This window comes from Lytechinus variegatus, chromosome 2, assembly GCF_018143015.1.
Source record: "Lytechinus variegatus isolate NC3 chromosome 2, Lvar_3.0, whole genome shotgun sequence".
Taxonomy (NCBI): domain Eukaryota; kingdom Metazoa; phylum Echinodermata; class Echinoidea; order Temnopleuroida; family Toxopneustidae; genus Lytechinus; species Lytechinus variegatus.
This window is the reverse complement of record NC_054741.1, coordinates 63,546,350-63,571,673: the sequence shown is the minus strand read 5'-3', so window position 1 is coordinate 63,571,673 and position 25,324 is coordinate 63,546,350. Positions and strand designations below refer to the sequence as shown.

The 25,324-nt window shown below is 33.3% G+C and overlaps 1 protein-coding gene across 4 annotated transcripts; it reads left to right on the top strand.

The window, feature by feature from the left end:
• The first annotated feature begins 822 nt into the window (after nucleotides 1-822).
• On the top strand, nucleotides 823-24,899 carry LOC121408609 (leucine-rich repeat-containing protein 74B-like). 4 transcript variants are annotated; one of them, XM_041600135.1, is made up of 15 exons: nucleotides 823-1,102; nucleotides 2,103-2,250; nucleotides 3,699-3,722; nucleotides 7,128-7,300; nucleotides 8,486-8,593; nucleotides 9,383-9,476; nucleotides 10,124-10,173; nucleotides 11,347-11,514; nucleotides 12,858-12,973; nucleotides 14,142-14,220; nucleotides 14,836-14,931; nucleotides 15,585-15,827; nucleotides 16,838-16,923; nucleotides 18,521-18,594; nucleotides 23,547-23,626. In XM_041600135.1, the coding sequence occupies exons 1-14, from the start codon at nucleotides 950-952 to the stop codon at nucleotides 18,558-18,560; spliced, it is 1,578 nt and encodes a 525-aa protein (XP_041456069.1). In that variant the 5' UTR covers nucleotides 823-949; the 3' UTR covers nucleotides 18,561-18,594; nucleotides 23,547-23,626. The 4 variants fall into 4 exon arrangements, with proteins under 4 accessions (XP_041456069.1, XP_041456067.1, XP_041456068.1 ...); XM_041600136.1 differs by lacking the exon at nucleotides 18,521-18,594 and adding an exon at nucleotides 21,385-21,424 and having other exon boundaries at nucleotides 824-1,102; nucleotides 23,547-24,899; XM_041600133.1 differs by lacking the exon at nucleotides 18,521-18,594 and having other exon boundaries at nucleotides 23,547-24,899.
• Nucleotides 24,900-25,324: the final 425 nt, after the last annotated feature.

Here is a 25,324-nt window from a genome sequence, read left to right as displayed (position 1 = left end):
TCAAATAGCATTTAGTATTATGTATACTTTTGAAATATATGAAATAAATTCAAATCAACTATATATATATATATATATAAACTTAAAAATGTCCATCAAGTATACCCAGTTGTTGTGTGTCCGGACAGGTTGCATGTTGCAAAAACCAATAAATGAAAATGAAATGAAATGTCCGGACGATCAATTACCAATTTTAGAAAGTAATTCGGAAAAATTTACAAGCGAAGTTTCATCAATTTTTAGTACAAAATGTTCTGAAATATTATAGAGAACAAAATATAAGATGATTACTTCCATTGAATGCACATTTTTAGTGTAATCAAAAGACAAAAAAGAAGGCTTCAAAAATATAAAGTGTCTGGACACCCGACCCCCCATCCTATATTGTATTTAAATGCAATTCGCCCGATAATTTTATTGGCTTAGAGAATCGCTTTAAAATCGTTCCGGCCCCTGATAACATTCCCCCTTGTTTATTAACTTTAAACAAGAATTTAGACTGTGTGTTTTGTCTGTGGAATATAAATGTTATGGGTTACTAATTAATTTTCTTAAGTAAATGAAATTGAGGAAAAATAAAAGACCCCAGGCAGCAATCCAGTCCCAAGGCCGTCCATAAGCCCTTAAGAAAATCAAATCTTGTGGGATACTCCTTCCATCTTAACACTATCTCCCATTAAATTAAAATTATAACTCAGACTTAGGCCTATTTTATTACATCATGAGAAAAAAGTTTTGATACAGCGTTTCTTCGTCTTGCTTGCTTGGTCATCATCTTTTTCCTGCCTTTTCTTGTTTCAAGATAAGACTAGAGATGGCGCCACATCAATAATATTTTGTTTCTGCATTGCATCGAATTTCGGCGTGCGTAGCAACCGGCCAAGTCTCGAAAAAGACTCCTAAAAGTGTACTAACGTTACTTTTTATTCACTTGCAATAATAAATTAGTATGTCTATGGAGGTAGACATTACTGTAGAAGATGAAGGTAACAATGAGGAGACAGAAATGGACAAGGAAAACAACGAGAAAAACTTGCTTCGTACCGGGAGCAGAGCACCGAGTCGAGCGAAGAGCCGCGGCAGCATCGGGGACCAGAGAAAGGTGCGTTACGATGGCCGAGGCGCTTACAAATACAAACTACAAAAATGTTGCATGCCACTCATTCAATGAACAATGACAATATTATGAATATGATACACGTATAACCTTGTTCTTTGTTTGTTACTGCTCTCTGTTTGGGAAATGAGATTGGCCATGTTTGGCATATTTTCTCTTGTTCTTGGGGAAAAATGCATGATTTTTTACACAGCGAGTCGGGTTTCTAAAATTAGAGGCGCTGGTGAGAAAATCAATTGAGATCGTCAGCCAAAGGCTACAGGGACTGTCTCAAAGTTTTTTTTTCCACACAAGAAAAATAGGAAAGTTCATTTCCCTGTTACATGTACGTGCTGACACCAATCAAGTGCGCTAGTAGATGTAAACAAATATATCGGGTTTCATAACATTAACATTTTTTATTAGATTTAGAAGACAGCAAGTCGTGAAATATAGACGATGAAGTGGGGCAAGGGGGGAATTGAGGTCACTGTCACTGATTGACTGAATCTGTATTTAGCATAGCCTGGAGGCTCCTGGAGAGTAAAAATCAGTCTATTGTACGTAGGCTTACTGTCCATGGAGCTAGCTGGTTCAGGTAGCCATTGTTCTACACACACCGTAGGTTTTCCCACGGTGAAACTAGACCTAAATCACACATTTTGCATAGGGTTTTGAGTCCAAAACAATATTAACCCCCCAAATTTTATATGGTTCTATATATTAATTCAATAAATAGTAAATTTGAAAAATAATTAAAGAGCATAAGCGTTTACTTACCCAGTCTGTTTTGGTCGCCATCTTGATGTCTTTGTTATCGATACCTAGAATCTAGATACTACACACGTGTATAGCTGCCAATTTAGATGTAAAAAATACTTACATCGGCCGATAAATATCATGAATCGTAAAATACATATATACTTACATCGGTCGATAAATGTCATCAAGATCGCTTTATAATATTTATCTTGATTTATTTTGTGCTTTATACAAAACTTTTCAGACGATAAGTCGGACAGGAAGCCGATCAGCATCTCGACCCGATAGTCATCTTTCTGTCAATGATGAGGAGGATGAAAGCAGGGCAGCATCTCAACGTTCCCTCTCTAGTGAGACCACTTGTGGTTTTGATACAGACCTAGAAATTGAAGGTATAACAAACCATTTCCTGTCCTAAAAAATTGTTTCATATTACAAGAGGTAAAACTTGAAAGAGATGTTGTTGTCAGCTGTCATGTTAATGTTATAATTTGCTGAGTTCGAAAATGTAAGAATAACTGGGAGAAATATAGGAAGTAGTAGGAAATAGGAAGTACAATAAAAACTAATAATATAAAATTAGAGAGCCGGCAACTGAATGTCCAAGGAAAAAGACATATTATTCTTCATTTCTGCCTCCGGAACTTTCTGCAAAATAGACTGAGACGATGGCTGTACTATTAGGCAAAGGGTGGATCAAACGGTGAATTACATGATGATACTGGGTAGGTAACTATTCAAATGATAGCAAATTTCCCATGGAAAAGTTATAACAATCTTGCTTTGAATAGTGTAGTAGGTTTCATGGTACACCATGTATCTTTCTTGGGCAAATGTTTGTCCTGAAAAGGACCACCCATCTCTCCTGAAAAGGACCACCCAATCTCAGAGATTGGGTGGTCCTTTTCAGGACCAAAATTTGCCCAAGAAAGATACATGGTGTACCGTGAAACCTATTACACTATACTTATTTTTCGCCATGGAAACCTTCAGAAGTTATTGCTTTGATTCTTTTTTTTTTTGATGTGTGAATGAAAATTGCTGTTTCTTTATAGTCTTACTGTATTAAAATTGATATCAAATTGCTAACTTTAGATGCAGTGCTAAAATATATATTTATTGGTTTGGCATGATAGTAGTGATTTTTAAAGGAGTAATTAAGGTGAGTTAATTTTTTTTTAATTGTGGTCACATATTATGCTTGTGCAATTGTGTAGATCTTTTTAGAGATGAAATCATAGCTGAATAAGTACTACAAGGATGTTACATGTAAATTTGAAAAGAGTAAGTGTAAAAAGATTGGTAATTGTACTTTCCCCATCATCTAAAAATGGAGTCACGCACTGTCGGTGACATCTACAACTCTTGTGACTATAACTACTAAATTAGCTTAGTTAAAACGTGGACAGAATCACACACAAAAAAGAGGTAGGGTCCCAGGTATTTTGAATAATAATATTAATGATAATAACAAATATGTTTGCTTGTTATATATTCATTTCTTTCTTCATAATTGTTAATCTAATCACATTTGTCTTCAATTTTAGTTTCATAATATTGGAAAGGGAGATTCTTGGGCTATGGTGATTTGATAATCTTTTTCTTTTTGTTGCATCCATTTGACTCTCCTTTATCTTATTGCTTGTGTGTGTTTTTTTTTACATTTTTATGTTTGTTGATTACATATCAAATAGATAAATAAAAGTATGTTTGTATTCAAAGTTCCTCATGTGATGAGGTGACTGCTTTTTTTTTTTAACTTGGATGTGTTTTTGAGCATATAAGTTAGGAAATTACCAATACCCCTTACTTGCATTGATGTTTTATCATGTTTTTGCAGCTACAATAATGGATATGAGAAGGAGTAAGGAAATTGAAATGATTTACTTTCTTTTAACATTTTTACTCATCCTAACAAAGAGAACTAAATATTGTGTATATTTTACGCATACTAACAGCCAAACATAGCATGGTGTGTAATTTTTAAAGAAATATTAATTAAACAGCATATTTTATACCCATCAATTAAGTAATATGGCTATGATATTTTACCGATAACATTCTAACTGTTTTAACAAAGTTCATACACAATGAAACACCTATCTGTAATGTATGTTGTGAATTATTATTTAGGAGAGAACACTTGAATATTATATTTATTGATACCGCTAAGAAAAACTAAATACTGAGCATCTTGTTTATTGTATGGATGATATATGCATCAGCAGCAATGTCAGATCCAGGACTGACCAGTACATGTCGGGGTTCTCCATGGTTTATTTAAAATGAATTCTGACATTAGGTCAAAGGTAACCCACATTTTCAATTTTCCCGTCAGTATTTTTTTTTTTTACTTTGTAAGTAAAAAAAAGTCACACTTCTCCAATCGCACACTCCTTGATAAACAGAAAATGAGGGTGGGGATAAAAAAGTTCTAAATACTTTTCTTTTGTTTACCCTCCCCCCATCTTCCTCAATCCACCTCTGTACAACAGTAATTTTATGATTTGGTTCATATATAGTTTGAATGTCAACAAGTAAATTTCAGTTCAATTAGAAAATTTAAATCTGTATTTCCCATCACTGAATAAAAAAATAATCTTCTAAATCTTAAAATGGAGACAAAAGATATTTGAAGGGTAAAGAAAAGTAAAATAAAGGGGGGGGGGCAAATGAATGTTGCTTACGTTTTAGAGTTTTAATTCAATTAATGATAATTTCTTTTTTCCAGCATTAAATAGGTACAGGTACTGGGTATAAATGTAGCATTCTGACCATTTGAAATGAAGATCGACTTTAAAAAAATATATTTTTATCCCATTCTCCTAATTCATCATTGTGCATTATTTACTAACAAACTGAATGATAATTTAACTTGACTTTGTGTATGTGTGGCTGTATCGTCCGCTGCTGATCATCTTTTATTTTGGTATTAAGTGAAAACTAATTGCCTAATTGGACTACAGTAGTTTTGATGTGAACTCTAAATGCATGATATCATTCTTTGTTTGAATAAAAGCTAAATGACAATGTGTGGCATAGATGCAGATATTTAATTTTCTACACTTTTGCTCTTGGGAGGCTTTAAGTGTCGTAGACAATGAAACCTAAACCAGAAATGTAGGTTAAAAGGAGAAAATATTACTTTTTACAATGTCTACACATTATTGCAAGAAATGAAATAAACTATTCCAATGAAAATTGCTTCCTATGTAGTATGCACTAGTTTGGTAAACCAAATAAACATTGAAACAAAGAAAATGAGAGTAGAAATGGAATGTTTGAATGTCAAACTTGTTGTTCTAAGGTTCAGAAAGTTCTTTACAAAAAATAAGTTTTATTAGTGCCAGTAGTTAAATCCAGATGTTGTCATTAATCCTCCCAGGAAACTTTAATGAGATGCTAGGAAGATTAACTTCTTATTTTATCTTTCTAGTTTTTTTTTACAAGTACAGTATATTCCCTCTGTAATCTCAGATTTTCCCAGCTGATCTTGTTTTTATATATACTTTTTCAGTCTTAGCCTATGGAATACCTATTTTATTAATTCTTTGAAATAATAATGTCAATCCAATCGGTACTTACAATAAATAGAAAATATAATAAATTCATTTACAGAACATATTATAACTGACTGAAATTAAAAAGAATTACATATTCATGTTATTTTACTCTAGAGAATATCAAGACTATTTAACACTCGTTTTTGCTATTATCTGAGATATGGTAGCAAACATAGATCCTAAATGCTTCCATGTATTCGTAGTTTTAACAACTTCATAATTGATCTCCTGATTGTGATCGTCATGGTGCATCAAATATCATCAAAAGTAACTCGTATGGATAGTATTTTTCCATGAAATACATGTATTTTGTTATTGGCTGTTGGACAATGGTTTTTACCATAGCAGTTTGATTATTAATCGCCAAGTTGCCACTGATGGGAAGTACAGGTTGCCTGATATCTAAATTTAGAAATACAGTAGTTTCTTGGAACTTCTGGTAAATATTTAAATAGAAATTATAAGTTTGTCAGATAAGTGAAAGATCACATACCATGATAAAGAACAGGTGGGTGTTTCATAAATCTAAATTTTCATTATTTTTATATTAAGACTGTTAATTAACCTGCTTACAGAGAGATTTTAAATTGCATCTTTCACACCAGGGGGCGTTTCATAAAGCTGATCGTAAGTTAAGAGCGACTTTTAACGACCGGTGGACCTTTCTGACGCTCTAAATAATCACCAATGAACATTTAATGGTCAATATCATTTACCTCAAGAAAGGTCACCAGTCGTTCTTAAAGGTAAATGCTAGTTTTGGTAACAATATCAAAATGAGTTCATACAGAATCCAATGAAATGACCACCAAAGTGTCTGTTTGTATAAATAAAATGCATGTGCCAAAGGATTCTGGAAGAAATTGTGTAATTGCTGAGAAATCAGCAAATAAGCACAGGATTCGGGTAGAGCATCGGGCCCGACGCTCTAAGCAATAATTATACATTGTCCCACGTGCGCTTATCTGTGTTGGGGATCTTCGGTGTAAACATTTTTCAGTGTAGAATTCAAGATTTCACAAAGTTCAGTTAATGTAACTGTACCAGATCTAGATCCTCGATGATATACTGACAATTAGGCCTTGTTTTACAGACTTTCTCATGAAATCAGTGTTTACTGCAACTACTGGAATTTCTTTTTAAAAGTCGCTCTTAACTTACGATCAGCTTTATGAAACGCCCCCAGGTGTAATAGATGCAATTTAAAATCTCTATGTAAGCAGGTGAATTAACAGTTTGAATATAAAAAGTAATTAAGATTTATTTTTAGATATCTTGAATATTTTATATTTTAAATCAGTGTAAAGGGAATGAGATGAAAATTTCAGGATACAATATTCTGCTCTAAGATTTGTATTCTGAGTTCCCCTAATGGTGTAGGCCTATATATAAACTTAACTGTAGATGGGGCACTGAATTTTATTCATAGGCTAAATTCAAATATGTTCACAAAGAATCTTTTGAATAATAAAAAAATCTCATAGCACATTTTAAAGATATATTTTATTCATAGGCTAAATTCAAATATGTTCACAAAGAATCTTTTGAATAATAAAAAAAATCTCATAGCACATTTTAAAGATATAAACATTAGGAGTCCTATACACTTCACATCATTGAATCTATTTTTGAGCTTTTGGCTACGTTTTGATGATTTATCCTTGCCTTTTACATTAAAAGCTTTCCCTATTCTTTGATCTATTTAGAGGCTCGTGAGGATTACGATCCCTCTGGGCGCACCACGTACAAGGAGGCGTGTCGTATCAATGGAGTGATTCCCGTCTCATACTTCCTTCGTCACATTGGAGATACAGAGCTTGTTATGAAGCACCATGGGTTAGGTCCAGGGGGCGCAAAGGCCATTGCTATTGCCCTGGTCGTAAGTAGCTCTCTTGTCATTTTTCCTGCATATATCATTTTAATGTCGCGGGTGTACTGAAGCACCAAGAGTTGTATGTCCAGGGAGCAAAAAAAAGTCATTGATATACCCCTGGCCACAATTTCATGTGGCTATGTTGTCATTTTCATGCATGGAAGTGGAAAGTGGAGGATCCAGGGGAGGGGTCATTTCTCATTCTAACCTGTACAATGGATATCAATTTCTTCCAAGGTTAAAGGTAATTTAGGGTCAATGAACTTTGGCCATGTTGGGGGTATTTGTTGAATTCCATCTAATAACTTTGAATGTTTATGGATCTGATTTATGGAACTTGGACATACATGTAAGAGTACCGGGTAATCAAATATCACTGAGCATCTTTTGTGAGCTTCGGGTCACATGACCAAGGTTAAAGGTCATTAGCGTTAACCAAGGTTAAGCGTTTGAAATGTCATAACTTTGATAGTATATGAATCTAGTTCATGAAACTTGTAGTAATCAAGCATCAGTGAACACCCTGCATGAGTTGCCGGTCACATGACCAAGGTCAATGAACTTTGGCTGTGTTGGGGGTATTTGTTGAATTGAGATCAAAACTTTGAAAGTTTTTGGATCTAGTTCATGAAATGTGGACATAAGGGTAATCTTGTATCAATGATCGTCTTGCAATAGTCTTCGGTCACATGATCAAGTTCAACTGTCATTTAGGGTCAATGAACATACATGTAGTAGTTTACTATCATATGAATGATGTCTTTGTGAACAATTATTCTGTAGTTGTTTTCAAAGTCTATTCTGCTGCTTTATTGAATCGCGTAAAGCTGGCAAGACTGCCAGAATGCGCTCCACTAGTTACTAATTACAATAAAATGAACAAAAAAGATAATGTCATATTGATGAAAACACTGTATTATTTTCCTCGCTTTGTTCCTACTCTGTATCTTTAACAAGGTAACACTATATTCTGTCAATTTATTTTTGTTATGCATGGTGAAAAGTAAAACAAACAAACTTTATGAACAAAAGATTAGAGAGAGTTGCATTACTTAGTTAACTTTGCTTGAGTTTTAGAGAGAAGTGACCCTATAATTATATTGTTCTGGTATAATGCTTTATTGAGATTGTATTTTGAATACTTTTAATAATTGATTTGATTTCTGTATGTGATCAATTGATTTATTTTAGACCAACACAACAATTGTAAAGCTGAATATAAGTGATAATTGGTTGGATCCAGAAGGTGGAATTGCAATATCAGATATGCTGAAAGAAAACTGCTATATTGCTGAATTAGTAAGTATCCAAATCAGATATGTTTGTTTTGTTTGTATTTGTCTCATTGTTTTTCAGCTATTGGATGTGCCACATTCCTCAGAACACACCGAAATTTGACATGCATTAAATATTGAATATTATAGAAATAAATAAGGGTTTTTATTGATATATCAAAAACAATCCTTCCAGCCAAAAGCTGAATTACAAATGCTCGTACAAAGTAAAAGATTATAGAAAATTGACAAAATTGTAAACAAACAAAGTACATGTGGATTTAAAAAAAAACCAGGCAGTCAAAGTCAATACACAGTAAAGAATGAACTTCATTTGACCTTTCAAAGGTTACCAGAAAAACAAAATGAAATGTGAGTGGCGGTATAAAGGCATTAGTCTGATTAACCAGCTTGAGACGACAATATGTTTGTAACACATGTGGGAACAGACAAAGTAAAGACAAATGAGATAAAACTAACCGTAGGGGATTGTGGAATTATAAGGAGTGCAATATAATGGTATAAAGAAAAAAATGTTTGCAAAGTCAAATTTTTCTCATTTAAATTGAAAAGATTTTGTGTTTATCAAAGGGGCATCCAGGTTTCAGAGATCATTGGGTTAAAATGTCATTGCAAAGTAGCATGCTGATTAATGACAAATTATACAATATATTTTATATGAAAATTTGAGGTTTTCTAAGAATAATTATTCAACATTTATATAGCAATTAATGTAATGCTGTTTCTTTAGAGTGCAATAGATCATTAAAATCTTAGATTTTTCTAACCCTTCTACTTGAAACTTGTTTTCTAGGATCTATCAGAAAACCGACTAGGAAGTGTTGGTGCTTCTGCTGTCTCAGAAATGCTTCTACAGAATAGTACATTAACCCATGTTACGCTATCAGGTATGTGTTTTGTCGCTTCCCAACAAACTCGAGATGATTTCAGAATTTTTAAAAAAGTTTTCAGGACATTCAGACTACCTTGTTAATTTTTTTCATAACTTTAAGATGTTTTCTAGACAGTTTTTAATTTTCTTAAAATATTGTGTGCTTGCTGTGTTGGGCGTTGTGTGCTATCATTTTTTTCTTCAAATTACAAGATGTAAGCAACTGCAATAAGCTATTTATGAAATCCTATAATTCGATTTGCTAAGAACAAATGTATCATAGATTTCTAGTATTTAAAATTTACACTATATCATGATCTATGAAAATAATGTCACTGGATACACAAATTTTCTTTAAGAAAGTTTTTCTCTCATTTTTGCAGGTTTGTTACTTATGAAATGCTTAAAGAAAACTACTACATTATGTTTTTGGGGGATTTGGCCCTCATCAACCTGTTATGCAGTTTTCCTCTCACTTCTATGGATAACACTGTGTATGGCAAATTTACCACTTAATTGTAATTGTGCAGTTAGGCCATGGCTTTAATAAATGAAGTTGATAATAATGAAGATTACCTACTTTATATTTTGTATTGGAATAGAATATTTATATGCAGCTGGTGCTTTATATTAACGCCTATTATCACCATTTCTCCTTTCTAGGAAATGGCTTTGAGGATAAGACAGCCGATGCCTTTGCCGATGTCATACTTGTAAGTATTCTGTTCGTCAATATGTTGATAACTCACTGAGCTGAAAGTTCGGGTGAAATAAGTTTTCCCTTTATGTCCAGTTGGTTTTGGATGGAAGCAGAACAATAAGATACACATAAATTGCTGTTTGGTAAAATCCACCACAGGCATTTTTTTTTGGGGGGGGGATGCAAAATAGATGCCCCCCCCCATGAAGAAAGCATAATCCTTTGTGCTGACACCCATGAAATCCACAAAAGAATAGTTATGAGCAACTCCTCTACTAATTACATGTCTTTTAATACAAATACCATGAGGTGCTCCACTTGTTTTTATTCCCTGTTCCTCTCTCTATTACTAAATGATTTTATTTGAGTTGTAAAACAATATATGAGAATAAAATGATTGACTACTGAAATTGTCCCATTGATTTTATATTCATATCCATATTGAAGAAAAAAGGGAAAATGTTTATGTGTATGGATAGATTTCTTTAACTTATTGTATCATCAAATTTTTCAGTTCAGTTGGTTTGAGAGAGAAGTAGGTCAAACTACTTGGGTGTTGTAGTTTGATGAACAGGTAGTTTATTTCACAGGAAATGCTTGTGTGAAATTAACACAAGCTTGTATGAAATTCACTTTGAGCAGGTGTGTAATATACCTTCACTGGTATGTTGAAAAACAAGTAGCTTGTAGATTACAGGAGATAAGAAATCTACTAGAAACAACCAGCAAGTTGATTTCAGAGTAATTTAATTTGTAAACAGGTAATAATGTAAGTTTCGTCAATGATGGTGTGATACAGGAAATTAAGATTTAAAGGTCAGCTCACTATGAAGTTGTTTTTTTTTTGTTTTTTTTTAGATAGTGTATGGTCTTGTGAAAATTATGGCTTGCCAATTGCAATCTGATATAATTTGGGTTTATTGCTTCAGGGGATGTAAATTGCTTGAAGCTTTTATTAGTAAACATTCAGGATATTGCTTTGAATAAAAAAGTATTGATTATTGAAAATAATTCTCTATAGGAAAACAATTTATTTTAAAAAAGAAATATAGTAAAGTTGACAATTATTGTATTCAATTCTACATTATATTAGTTTTACATCATTGCTCTGCTAGCATGAGGGCATGATATTTCAATTAACTATGCTGATGCTTGATTTTCTCTTCTCCGTATTTTGATTCTTTAGAATAACAAGAAGTTAGAATATTTGAATCTAAGCCATAATGATTTTGGTGAGATGGCAGGAGCCATTCTTGGACCAGCAATAGAAGAAAATATCACCCTTAGACATCTAGATCTTAGCTGGAATCATATCAGAAGGAGAGGGGCATTAGCTATCACCAAGGGTATTATGGTAAGTATGAGGCCCCAGTCATATTTTCTGCCTGCAATTCGTTGGATTCACAATATGGTGCGCTATCTATCGGTTGCAGCGTACATGTCAATTTCTAAATTTGGAGTCGACATCCCGCACGCAGGCACAGGCAGCGCACAGTGCAGTGTACTGCAAAGTGACTGTGATGCTTCAAAAATGAAAAACATATATATGGCAAAATCCGAGGAAGAATTTACTGAAGACGGTCTAAATTTTGCAAAGAAATACGCGGCAAATTTCTCTCCCACCTTCCGGACCATGGTAAACGGCATAATATTATGCAAGCTTGCCGAGTCACTTTGGCCAGCACAGCATAATGGCATGCATACACTATAGCACGTTCAACAGTCACTTTGACTTTTTCCCATGAGGCAATGGGAATTAAGGCCGGTCTGCTGCAGCCGATGGATGGCGCATGGTAACGTGAATCCACCAATTTGTCTGACAGAGATCATTCAACTAGTGAATGTAATTAGAGTGCCATCTCAGGGAGAGGAGTGAATAATCATAATAGCTAATGATATACTTCTAGAATGAATAATTTGAAGAAATACTGTCAAATTAAGAATGCAAATAAAAGTAAATACATAAACAAATGAAGAAAAAGTGAAGAAAATATTGAAAATGAATGAGTTAAAACTAAATATATGCTTTGTTAATTTTTAAAATAAGTTAATATATATCATTTATTGAATAGATAGACATATAAACTCCTCAAAAAAAGTTTGGAAATCTGACTTTGATCGATTATCCCTCCTCGGTTTTATTGGATATTAATGTGCTATTGATACCAATAAATAGATCATTTAATTCTCTTTAAAATGATACCCTACATGATATGACTATGGTTCACATGGAGGTGCAGTGCCTTCAAATGTGGGGCAAGGTCAAAATTCAAAAGTTGTAGAATGACACAATATCAAGCATGGTATCGTTTCAAAGAGAATTAAATGATCTTTTGAATGTTGTCAAATAGGCATTGTATAAAATTGGGAGTTGGGAGAAATTAATGGCCAAACTCAGATTTCCAAATTTTTTTGAGGGGTTTAGATTAGTATTAATTAATCAAGATATTGATTATAATAAATGATTACTAAATTAATGACAACATAAAACAGTAAAATCAGTAAAATATAGGGAATAAATGAATTGATATAAAAACAGGAAATCAATAGAGGGATGTGGATTATACCACACAAAAACCTTGGTCAAATATCTCAAGTAAATTAATGAATAAAATATATATATATCAGTTTTTACAAGATCGATGCTTGATCAAGTCTGTAATATTGCATTTAATTTATATTCCCTTTCTTCATCAGAATAACATAGGACTGAGGAAAATCAACTTATCTTGGAATGGTTTCAGTATAGATGGTGCCCAAGCATTAGGAGAAGCCCTTAAATCTAATACCAATTTGGAAGAATTAGATATCACGTAAGTATTACAATCCATCCAGGTTATCAACTATAGGGGAAGGCAGGGTAAGTTGAGCATAGGGGCAAGTTGAGCCACCAGCCCCAGGCCAATAATGAATGAGTCAGACATTGTGGTGGTGTCATGTATTGATGACCCATAGCATAACCCCTAACCCCACCATATTGTTTTCAACTTTGAAACAAAAAGTAGTTTTTTAGAGGGAAAAATATGAATTTCAGCCAAAAAAGTAAAAAAGAGTGTGAAATAGATAAGTGCTTCATAAACACATACGTCTTTAAATATAATAAAGACATGATAACAACATTATTAGTCCAGGTATGGATCTTCATTCTTGTCATAGTCTTTTATATGATGGATGCATAATAAATGTATGGATACAAAATTATCGCACTAAGTTCGGACTGGGGTAAGTTGAGCCAAACAGCATGGGGCAAGTTGAGCCATGGTAATTCCTATGGTAATGTATCTTAAAAACAAACACACCATAAAAATCGATTGAAATGCTGGCTGAAAGGAGCAAATTTACATGACTGCTCTTTTCCTTTTAAAGGATGTTATTATTCATAGAGAATTAGCAAGTGAAAAGACTTTAAACAAAAAATTGACATGCTGGTTCTCCCCTCATACATTTTGTACATAGTTTTTGTGGCTCAGCTTACCCCAGAAGGTGGCTCAAACTTACCCCATATATGGGGCAAGTTGAGCCATTTGACATCGTTTTTTTCAAACGACTTTCAGTGTGGGGATAGAAAGTTATATATAGGTGGAAAATATTTCAGAAGAATTAAATTTCAAGGCAAGGTACTTATTTCGACAAGATTATTAATCATATCAATTCTAACATGCAAAAAGCAAAAACTGTCACAACTTACCCCGCCTTCCCCTACTTGCAAAATAGACATTTTTTTCAAATAATGAATGCATTCAAGGAATTACCTCCTGTGATATGTCAAGTGTATTAAATAAAAAGAGGAGGAAGGGTAAAAAGAGAAATGGGTCATTAATACAATATCTGCACTTATCATTTACAATGCAAAATTCCCCTATACCATCCTTATATTGAAACCCCTGGTACCACTTATGTGTATATGACTTAATCTTAAACTTACAAGATTTAGGTTGATATTGTATTTTTTCTTTCTGTTGTTTTTTTGCACGGCTTCAGGAATAATCGTATTTCAGCAGAGGGTGCTGTTCTTCTTGGTAAAGGCCTGACAGTCAATGAAAGTCTGAAGGTGCTAAGAGTAAGTCGGCTCCAACTGTTTGAATACTTCTGTTAGACCTAACCCATCTTCATCATTGTTAAGCATCTATTTGTCCCACTATTCAGTAGTGTTATGTCTTTTTTCTGGCCTCATGTTCAAACCATCGAAGTCCTTCTGTCCTCCTAACCAAACTTTGAAAACTTGCAATTTTTTCACTTTATTTGTATGATCATGATCAATGACGGATTCAGCGAGGTTAGTTACAATCACAGGCAATATTTTTTACATACACTGGGAGGCCCATCCTAAATACTGTTCCTGATCTAGTTAGATCCAGCATTGGTCATAATAATTTACTCTTATAGTGACAAAGGACCAAAGAAGAAGATAAGATAGTCATAGGAGAAGGAGAAGAAGATAAAGAAGATTGAGAAAGAAAATATATATGACAGGAAGGTCAAGAAAAATATACTATTAATTCAGCTTGATATTGATGACGTTTCTAATACTATAGCTGGTGTATTTTTGTTACTCGTTTATGATTATACTTGCTTATATATCGGTTCTTTATCGGAAGTCTCTAAGTGCTCTGAATAATTGCAGCATTATTACTTCACATAACTAATTCTTTGAAAATTCATTTTTTCTCTCCAGATGGGCAAGAACCCGATGCAGTCTGCTGGTTGTTATGGTATCGTTAAGGCAATCAAAGAAAATGCAAACTCACCGATGGAAGAACTAGATTTCTCAGTAAGCTAATTTACCAGGATGTTGTTTCATAATACTATTAATACATTACCATACACACCACTTTATGCAAAATGGTGACATTTTTTTGGTTGCAATGGTAGCACTCTCATTTTGAGTACTACATATAGCTAAAGTAACACTCCAAACTTTGTAGATTAAAATTCCTCTTGTGCTTCTGAATGCAGATTTTCACAAATTTTATTGGGGTTATATAGAAAAGCCACTACCACTACATTCAAAGCTATAGGACTAATCAAGGGTAGCTCCGTTTGCACAAGAACAGTTCACCACTTGTGCACAAAGATATGTTATGTATTCATTGAGCAAGTGAGATATGAATGGAAATGATGCAATGCATTTTCTGCTATTTAGTACAAACACAATATTTGCATCTAGTGTACAATGGAAATATTTTATTATTTTTTGGGGGGTGTTTAGAGCTTAGAATGTTTTGAGTTTTTTCCAAGTTGATCATAGATTGTCTGATATTTCTGTAATGTGATGGCAACTTAGGAATAAAAAGTGTGAAAAACCCTATTCAAAATCTAACCATAATGATGTGTTAATAGCAGACTCTGAGAAGCAATGCAGGAGCAGGAGCATATGCCAGGTCCCATAAAAACCATCTCTCTCTGAACTTTGACCTTTCTCAGAGTATCCAAGTCAATAAGGACTTTGAGGCGCTCCAGAACGAGATGAAGGAGCTCAAACCGAACCTAAAGATTAAGCACGGCGGTATGCAGGTCGAGGTCAAGCCAAAACGGAGGGTCAACCCAATGGTCAAGCTTCAACGTTTCATCCAGAAGAATAACCTCCGACTTGTGGACTTCTTCAATAAGTTTGACAAGGATGGAAGCATGAGTGTAACCTATGACGAGTTTGAAGAAGGATTGAAGGTATGATTCATCCAGGGGACTGTTTCATAAAGTCATTCATTAAGTTACTTATGATTTTATGAACTACTATATTTATGAAGTGGCAGGAAGTCAGGGGGGGGGAAGCGCCATAGTGTTGTGGTTCTGAATCTCGGCTTCAATCACAAAGTTATGGGTTCAAATCCTATTTAGTATTACCATTATTTACTTATTCATTTCGTTATTGCAAGAAGCATTTATTATTTGTCTTGTTTTATGGTACATGGTGAAATATGAGCAATTATGTAAAACAAAATATGTGCATCGGTTTTATACCCTTCCTAGGTTAAAGAGAAATTCCAGTAGTTGCAGTAAACACTGATTTCATGAGAAAGTCTGTAAAACCAGGCTTAATTGTCAGTATATCATCGAGGATGAAGATCTGGTACAGTTACATAAACTGAACTTTGTGAAATCTTGAAATCTACGCTGAAAAACGTTCACACTGAAGATCACCAACACAGATAGGCACACGTGGGACAGTGTATTATTATTGCTGGAATAAAGATCCGACGGACGTGACCGAATCCGCGCTTATTTCTCAGCAATTACACAGTTTCTCCCAGAATCCTTTAGCACATATTTTTTATTCATACAAACAGACACTTGGGTGGTCATTATATTAGATTCTGTAAAAAGTCATTTTGAGATCGTTACCAAAACTGGAATTTATCTTTAAACCTGTTTTTGTATATTTAAGCCAAAAGGTTCATCTTGTCATGCAGACTTAGTTTTTTGCTTTTGGTTTTTGTTTGTTTTCATGTGGGTTATCTTACTTACCTCACTTTGCATCATTAGGGTCGAAGATCAAAGTTTTAGTCTACACACAAAGAGTCAGTCTGACCGTTTCAGTGGTTCTGTATGACACTATGAATGTAAAGGCATTTGAAGATAGCTTACAATGATTTCAAATTCGATCTTTCCCATGATTGGAATATCACTCTAAGCAAATTCTCATCTTATTTCTATTTCTCTTTTCTTCTTTATTTTAGGAGAGTGGCATAGATCTCACTGATGAAGACATTGCCTATCTGATTGCAGAATTAGACAAAGACGGAGACGGTGAAATTAACTACAGGTATGGTGCTTAAACTGTCAGAACGTTCTTGAAAGTATATATATGTTTGCATTCATTTGTCAACACAAGCATATACATATGTATATTTTCATATGAAGAGCTTGGTGCCTGGGGAGCATTGCATGAAAATTTTTATCAGTCTTTTTTCACTAACAGATGTTATAAGCTACTGAAGATCCTTGCTTCTGATTGGCAATGAGAAAATTAGTCAGTGAATATTACTTCCAAAACATTCAATGAAAATGCTTCACAGAAGGTTTCACATCTATCTCTGAGAGGTATAGATATGCCATTCACATATGCCCGCTCTTTGAAAAAAAAATATCCACAGATGTGACAGCTCTTTCATGGATGTCCTGTTAATCCTGTGATTGAATGGGGTTAGATGATTTATTAGTTTATTTTGCTTCCTTTTGAACATTTTTAATGATATGTTACAGGTAAGGCCCAAGAAAAAAAACACTGCAATATTACCTAGGATAATATTACTGCAGTATAACCAAATATATACTCCTACCCTCTTCATATTTGTCATACTGCAATTGTTGCGACAGCTTTCTTGTTGATAAGCAGTAGGCACTTATTTTCATGTGCGATCATTTCATGGTTACAGGATCATTAAATTTGTGACGTAGATCAATGATTTTTAAGATGAAAAGCATTTTGACCGAGACCTATTCCTCAGTCGAAATACAGCGATATTGCAGTATTCTAAGGTGTTATAATGAACAGGGTTTAGGGAAAGTGCTTTAATACCAATGTGCAGTATTGACATATGTGAACGTGGTAAGAGAAAAATGCACTTGTTAATTATATTTGTACAGGAATCTCTGGGATTTTAGAAAGTGTGCTTACTGGTAGCTGTAAAAAAAATTGTATGACAGATACCTATGTAAACAATAGCATGATTATCCATAACTAAACTGAATGTTCTTGGTGATGTAAAACCCTTTTGGAACCAAGCTCTTCATATGTGATGCATTGCCCCATTCCTATGTGCATAAAATATAACACAGTTCTCTACCTCGCATCATTCCTTTACCATGCTGCTTCTGCTCATTGTGGTTGTTGTCCAGAGGCATGTATTCTTTTGGTGCTGGTCTTGGCTATATCCAATGCAACATTTTCGTTATGAACAGAAATGCATAAAAAAGAGGATAATCTTGTGTATAAAACGTTCCCACCTAGGTTCTTAAATATTGCTTTATTGTCCATGTATGCCATGCCCAAATGCAAAATAATGAGATAATATTTTTAATGATTAATCCACCAATTATTGTTAAATAGTACATGTGTATATTTTTTTCAAAAAGAAAGAAAGCAAGCCGTGCATTTTCATCACATTAAAACATACTTAGATCTATGTACACATAAATGTATCTCAATGTTTTGATTTGATAAGAGAATTAATGAACCTGTGATAGCATGTTTGTAACATTTCGGTTGAATATTGAGTAAAGTGATTGCAAGAATGTAGTTTAATCCCGTGAAACACATTTAAGAGACAAAGCATTCACTAAATTTGTAGTAATCATATGTGTATGTGCATGAATGTTGTTTACGTCCACGCAATGTCCTTCCATGTAACCCCATACAGCAACCTCCTTGTTTATATGCAATTCCTCCGAGCTACGTGATTACCCCACCCTTGTTTTTTGTTTGTTACCTGTGGTAAGTCATTTGTTTTATGTGCATGCCCTTCCCCTCCCCTTCCCCACCCCAGGGGACTAGAAGTAGTGGCATGGCAGAGTTATTAATTCCTGTCTTGTAGATGCAGATGCCATTTAGCATTCTTTCTCTGTTTCTAAGAAAACTTTAATGATACTCATATCTAGATTGCATGCTGAATAGGAGAATCCCCATGAGTGACATCATCATCATCCTAATATATTGATAACACATTGCATGTTTAGTCAAATGTTTTTGCAAAGGAACAAAGGTTATGCCAAACTATAGCAAAAGTTATTCGTAACGCCAGTGGCACTGGTATTTTCTGAGTAGACAAAGCTTTGTGGGTGAAGCATTTTATTAACATACACCATCCATAACCTTTGTTGTGCCACAAGTTCCCAGGCCACTGGAAAAGGCAAAAATTGAACTTAATTATTCAGGTGCATTTATTTGCAGATTTTGTCAGAGAAACTTGAAAACTACAGCAGTCAGCATACCTGCTGCGGAGACACCAACTCTCCCAGCGGATTTTTGCGAAATTTCCCGTTCTCCCGCTTGAGATTTAATATTTCCTGCCCAGGCCGCGTGTCTCCTGCTTAAAACAATCTTTCTCCCGCCCAAACACCTTTTTAAAAACTGGAATTAAGTTTCATATCCAAGTTAATATAGAGTGTCAACGTTGCACGCGATTTTGTAAATTTAGTGTGCGCGAGCTAGCCATCCCTCCTTGGCCCTCCTACGTTGCATACCTAACGTGACTGTTTTGCCTCGGCAATTTTGACTAATATTTATTAATAGAATTGGTCCTGGTAAAATATTTTTGAACCATTACTTGTTTTCAGTTAATTTATAGGGTTTATACGGTTTTTATTGCATGTTTACATGTAGGATAAAAGCAGATTTATCTATAGATGAATTGAAATCATGTGTTGTATTATGTAAAACGAAAGTTACTTTGATTTTTTTTTGTAGTTGTATCTCATTGCATTTCAACAACACTATAAAAGAAACTAATTTCATAACATTTTGATTGCATGGATTTACAGATGCTTAATCAATATAACAATAGAATGCTCTCTGGGTCTGGGAGGATAAAACACAATGTCAAATAAGGCATGAAGGGTAGACATACAAGTATATTCTTGCTGGACAAATTCTAATGCATAATTTAGGTGATGCATATATAAAGATGATGTTTAGTTCCTAAAGTATCAATATTGACATGTTTAAGAGAGTATATGCCTAGTCAAATGAATCACTAAATCTGCTATTGAAACTCATTTTATTTGTAACATTGAAGCTTAATATCCTTTTATATTGAACATTTAGAATTAACAGTTTCCTTTGCATTTTGATTTTTAAACTGGTTCATCACTAAGTCATTTGGTAAGAAGCTGTTCTGTAATTGCTCTTATGCAAGAATTAGCAAATTTGTTTTTCTTTAATCGCCTAGATTACTATGTATTTCCTTTTTACTCTTTTTAATGTTATTCTGATTCTGAAATAGTCTTGGCATGTAAAAAAAAGTCTGCTAGAAACTTACAATTAAATCAGTTTTAGCATCTAAATCATTTTTAAGTCTTGCTAATAAATTGTTTTGATTGCAACTAAATTTTGATTATTTGCCAATGTAAGTTGCAATTGATTCTTTGTCTGCTTCATGCAAAGGACTACTTGTCCGCTTCTTGCAACAAAATTTGCTGTAGTTGAAATTGATCGAACTTAAGAAAATTTGCAATTGATACTTTGATTTACAATCAATTAGACATGTATCTCTTCAAATGTTAGTCTAAAGTAGCATTGTAGAAGTACAGGGAGACTTACATTTGTTTGTTCCTCCATTCCTACTCTACCCAGAGACTTCCAGCACCATTGCTGACCGAAAATCCCAACATGACACTTGACATTATCACAGCATTCAAGATCTACTTTACAGATTGGTTGAGTTTATCAAAATAATATTTTATTGACATAGAGTGTTGGAACATGCATGGAATCAGGGGCATAAAAGTGACTTAACAATGGCAGAGATGTTTTCGAGTTCTACAAATAATTTACTTTCCTTGATTTTCATTTTGCCAACTCTTTTTAAAAATGAGATCCCTGTATTGTTCGTAGTGAATGGCAGCTTTCTATTGGAGATAACCACTTTATTGGGTTTTTTTTTCTTGATATTATTATTTTATTACATGATGTTTGTGCTCGTTTGAACTCTTGATGTTCCCTTTATTGTGCCTCACAATGCACATAAATCTGATAAAGATTCAATTTCTGTCACATAAGTTTAAGTCAAAGTGATCTGACACCTGAGGCACTTTGATTTTAATTTCTAATCCTATCTAATCCTACCTATTTAATTTTTTCTTGAGGGATGAATTGTGAAAAGGGTCATTTTGAATCTTGATACAACCTCCCACCTCCTTCCCCCTCCATTGATCTTGGTTGTGACACTGTTTCCTGTAAAGCTAAAAAAGGTTTATTTTCCCCCATTTAAATGAAATTATTGTGAAACATGTATAGTTCTATCATGACGAGGAAAGTGTGTATCTTCTCAGTCAGAACAGTATGTTTTCACAATTATTTTCATAAAAAGGAGAATACAAAATTCTTAATTTTCGTGCAGCATGGTATTTAACAGTGTGCACTACCACCAGACCTGCCTTGCTCTAGTCATTCCAAATATATCTATTTATCACATATTTGCTGTTTTCTCATGCTTTAATTTCCCAAATTCATTTATTTTTGCATGCTTTTCCCTGGCACTGTCTTACTTCGTTTGCATTCATTTAGCGAGCTTTATCTTGGTTATGCCAAGATGTAGGTTGCTGAGGTATGTATATAACCATATTCAATGCTAATTCTCTGTAAAGTACAGAGTATAAGTTTTTATATCCAATCTTACATGGTATGGAATAGCAGATATTATAAACCTATAAGTGTATGGCGAATTTGCGGTGCTCTAATAATGAAATCTCTCTTAACTTCTAATTCTATTTCATAAAATCATAATTCTCTTACTGTCAAAAGTTAATACTTCTACTGTGACATTTTCTTAATTTTAATTCTTTATTTATCAATCTTTCTTTATATTCATTCTGAAAAAAACTATCCTTTCAGTTTTCTGTGAAGGTGCTTCCTACATAGTCTATGGTATTAATGAAGAATTTTTTTTTTTTAAGTTGTTTTTAATATGAGGGATAAATGGATAAAGAGCTGGTGATTTTCAATTTTGAAAATATCAGTAACTTCTCAGCAGATTCCTTTTAATATCTTATTTGTTTGAAGATGATCACTTTAATAGAAGTTGAATCATACCCCATATATATATATATATATATATATACATATATTTTTTTTTTTTTCTTCTTCTTTTTTTTATTCAAAAAAGAAAAGAAAAAGTATTCTTGCCCATTTCAGAAGCTTTACAATCTGCCACCTTTTAAAAGTGAAAATAAAAGTGTGTTAAACAAAAGACCTTTGAATATAAAGCAAACTTCAGCTTATGATCATTAGATTTTTTGGGGTCAACTCTGAAAAAGCATTAATTAACATCAACTCGTGTGTGTTAAAAAGCACTGCGATTGCTTATGGGATTAAGGTGTGGTAGCTATGTATTTATTTTGCACCAAGTATTTTATGTGTTATCACTTTGCACCAGATGTGTCACATTCTGTGTTTTTCTAATATTCACTTCATATTCATATATCATTGCAATTAATGCGGGTCAATCTCAAATTTAGGTGGTATTATTCTGATAATTAAACCCAGATTTTAACCCAAGAAAAAGGCAAGAATATTGATTCCTACTTCCATGGAATGCCAGTGTTACTCTTTAAATACATGTTTATCCTTGACAAATATAATGTACCAATTACCAAATAAATTATTAGAATGTTTTGTGTCCTTTTTATCCAGTTACATATCATAAATAATTTTGGGCAATTTTTCACGCAAGGATTAACGAAGTAGCTTTTGCTCAGGGAATAAGGTGGCAACTGCATGCAGCACTCCACAAAATTATGGTTAATGTTAACTCTGGATGTAAACAAAACCATATTTTTTAGAATAACACCCGATGTCTGTTAAAAAGAGTTGTGATTTAATCAGATCAATTTCACCTGAAGATAAATCTTCATTCATTCAATCACAACTCTTTATTAGATGAGGCTGGCTACTAGATTCGTTGATAATCTTTTTATAATCTAAATAATTTAGTCATCAACTTTTTATATTATGATACCAATTGGTTTATTCATGATATTTCTTTCTTTGTTTTTTTAAATCCTATCTTTCACAAGAGATTATCTTTTCATTTTCAGAATCTTTTATATTTCTACAATCTATTTACAATGCTTGATATACTTTACCAGTTCCAAACATTTTTAGAAACCTATTAGAAGCATGTTTATTCTAACTTTAAACTTTGTATTGTTTCCGATTGAGATAGATGGTAGAAGAGAAAAGTGGTAAGCTGACTTTTGATTAGTCAAAAAGAAATGTGAACAAATATTGGTTTCGGGGTATACTCCTTTGTTGGAAAGAATAAAACTTCTTTCAAGAAAACATATATGAAACGGTGAGAAAAAAGTAGTATGAAAGTATATGATCAAATGTTGTACTTGCACGAGTATCAATTCCATTCTTGGATGGTTTGTGGTGTATTCCATTATTTTTTTTAATAATACAAACAATATTACTGATTGTAAAAAAAAAAAGAAGATATGATGCAGCTCAAAATTTGATATCTATGGATTTCTGTGTCAGCATTGTTTTATAGACAATATAGCCAGTTGATGAAAGCTTTTTTTGCATGTTTACCAGTCCTATATCGGGTATGTGAGAGTTATTTTCCACAAAATATTGATTTTTGTTAATTATCTTGATTTCAGTAAGGCCTAGTTTTGTTCTTGATCTCTCCCTTATCATCTCATTTCTTCTCAATTTGGTTTCAGTGAGCTTTACTTCGGAACCAAAGAGAAGGAGGATAAAGGAAAGAAGATGGCCGAGGCAATTATGCACTTCAAAGAGGAGGGTGGAGTCTAATAAGGTCACACATTGGGGTCACATCTTATAACAATGCCAAGGTCATGCAAGAGGTCTTAAAAGGATAAACAAATATTAAATTCTCTAAGGCCACAATGAGTATTAAGGTTTTTCACATTTTTTTTGTTTAATGGTTGTTCAGTTCAATCTAGTGTTTTACCCTTTAAGAAGCATAATATCCATACATTATCTACATGTATCTGTGTTGTGTGAAAACGCAGCATTGTTTTTTTTTCTCCTTCACATAGTTTCATAAAACAAGAAATCAAGATACATTCCTACATTTTTGGTTGATGTGAACATGATTTTTGCAATTGACCTAATTACTGAGTTATTCATATTTATCCATATTTTTCTTCGTGGAAGCTAGTGATGAGGTTCTTTTCACCCTCTAGTACTGAATGAATTACAATACTTGAATCCTGTTCAATGATCATTTGTTGCTATGTCTGGCCAGCCTCTGGCAACCTTTCAGGTATCACAAGCACTCTTTGAAAAATGTGCATGTATAACTTGAATGTACAATAATGTAGGTTCTACATTAGGTGACCTTTCATAAATCAAATAATCGTCTTAACTTGAAGCATTGTTAATAATAACATCTAAGTCAATTTTCATCTAAGTCAAACAGATTTCTGTCAACCCAAGTGATTTGACTGAGGCAGAGTCATATTTGTTAGCATTTGGGTCATATTGTTGAAGTGCATGTACCTTGTATTTAGGGGTGGTCAAACTATTATTTTTGTGCCTTTATCATGATTATGCAAAAGCTATACCTTGAGTGATATGTATTCCTTTTATTTTTGTTCTCTGTTGAGCTCATCTGTTTTGCCAAAATTTGGAGGGCCATCTCTTCTGTTGCTCTCCTTTCATTTTCTTGCATGTCATTATTGTTCTATGTCAATATGCAGCTTTGCTTGTAAATATTAAGAACTTTGTAATATCTTAAGTTTTCTTATGATGTTGCATTTTTCATTCAAATTCTTGCACTGAAAGTTGTAAATATATAATGTATATACATGTATATACATATATGATTTTTTCAACTTGTATACATGTAAATATTTGATGTCTTTTACTCTGGTAAGATGAAATATTTTCGTAGATGGGAAATTGACAAAAGGCTGACCATTGAAGCAATTTTTATACAGGTAATTTTTATGCACTGGCTTCAGTTTAAAGTATATATTTTCCTTCAGATTTAGGATGTAAAAACTGGAATATAATGTCTTTCATATTCCAGGAATATATTACAACAGTAACGATATAGTTACAATATTATACAATTACTACGACAGAGTTCTTCATGTTGAAGCTTTCCTGCGGAATGTTTTAAGATCAGCTTCTAGCACGAATAATTTCTTACTAGTTTTCTTAATCACTTCTTTCCCTTGCATGGGACTTTAAATCAATGACATATTTACTTAATTATGTATTTATGATCATGGTACATACATGTAAATGTTATAGAGTAAAGAAACTAATTCCTGAAGTTTTAAAACCAAATATATGAAAAAGCTATGGCGAAACATGGTGCAGCCTATAGAGAATGCCAAAGAATACATCCAAGGAATGTTTCTATTTTTGTATAATGTGTTGCCAGCATTAAATTGACAGATGAAAAAAAAAGAAACGTGTGTGTATTTTATCCAGTATAATGATGGCTGATGTCAACTAGTGTGTGTCC

Bases quoted from the DNA above. Each gene is read 5' to 3' on its own strand.
- LOC121408609 (XM_041600133.1), top strand. From the start codon at position 950: ATGTCTATGGAGGTAGACATTACTGTAGAAGATGAAGGTAACAATGAG. The intron at 7,301-8,485 runs GTAAGTAGCTCT...GATTTATTTTAG, and splicing joins CCATTGCTATTGCCCTGGTC to ACCAACACAACAATTGTAAA. The intron at 9,477-10,123 runs GTATGTGTTTTG...TCTCCTTTCTAG, and splicing joins AACCCATGTTACGCTATCAG to GAAATGGCTTTGAGGATAAG.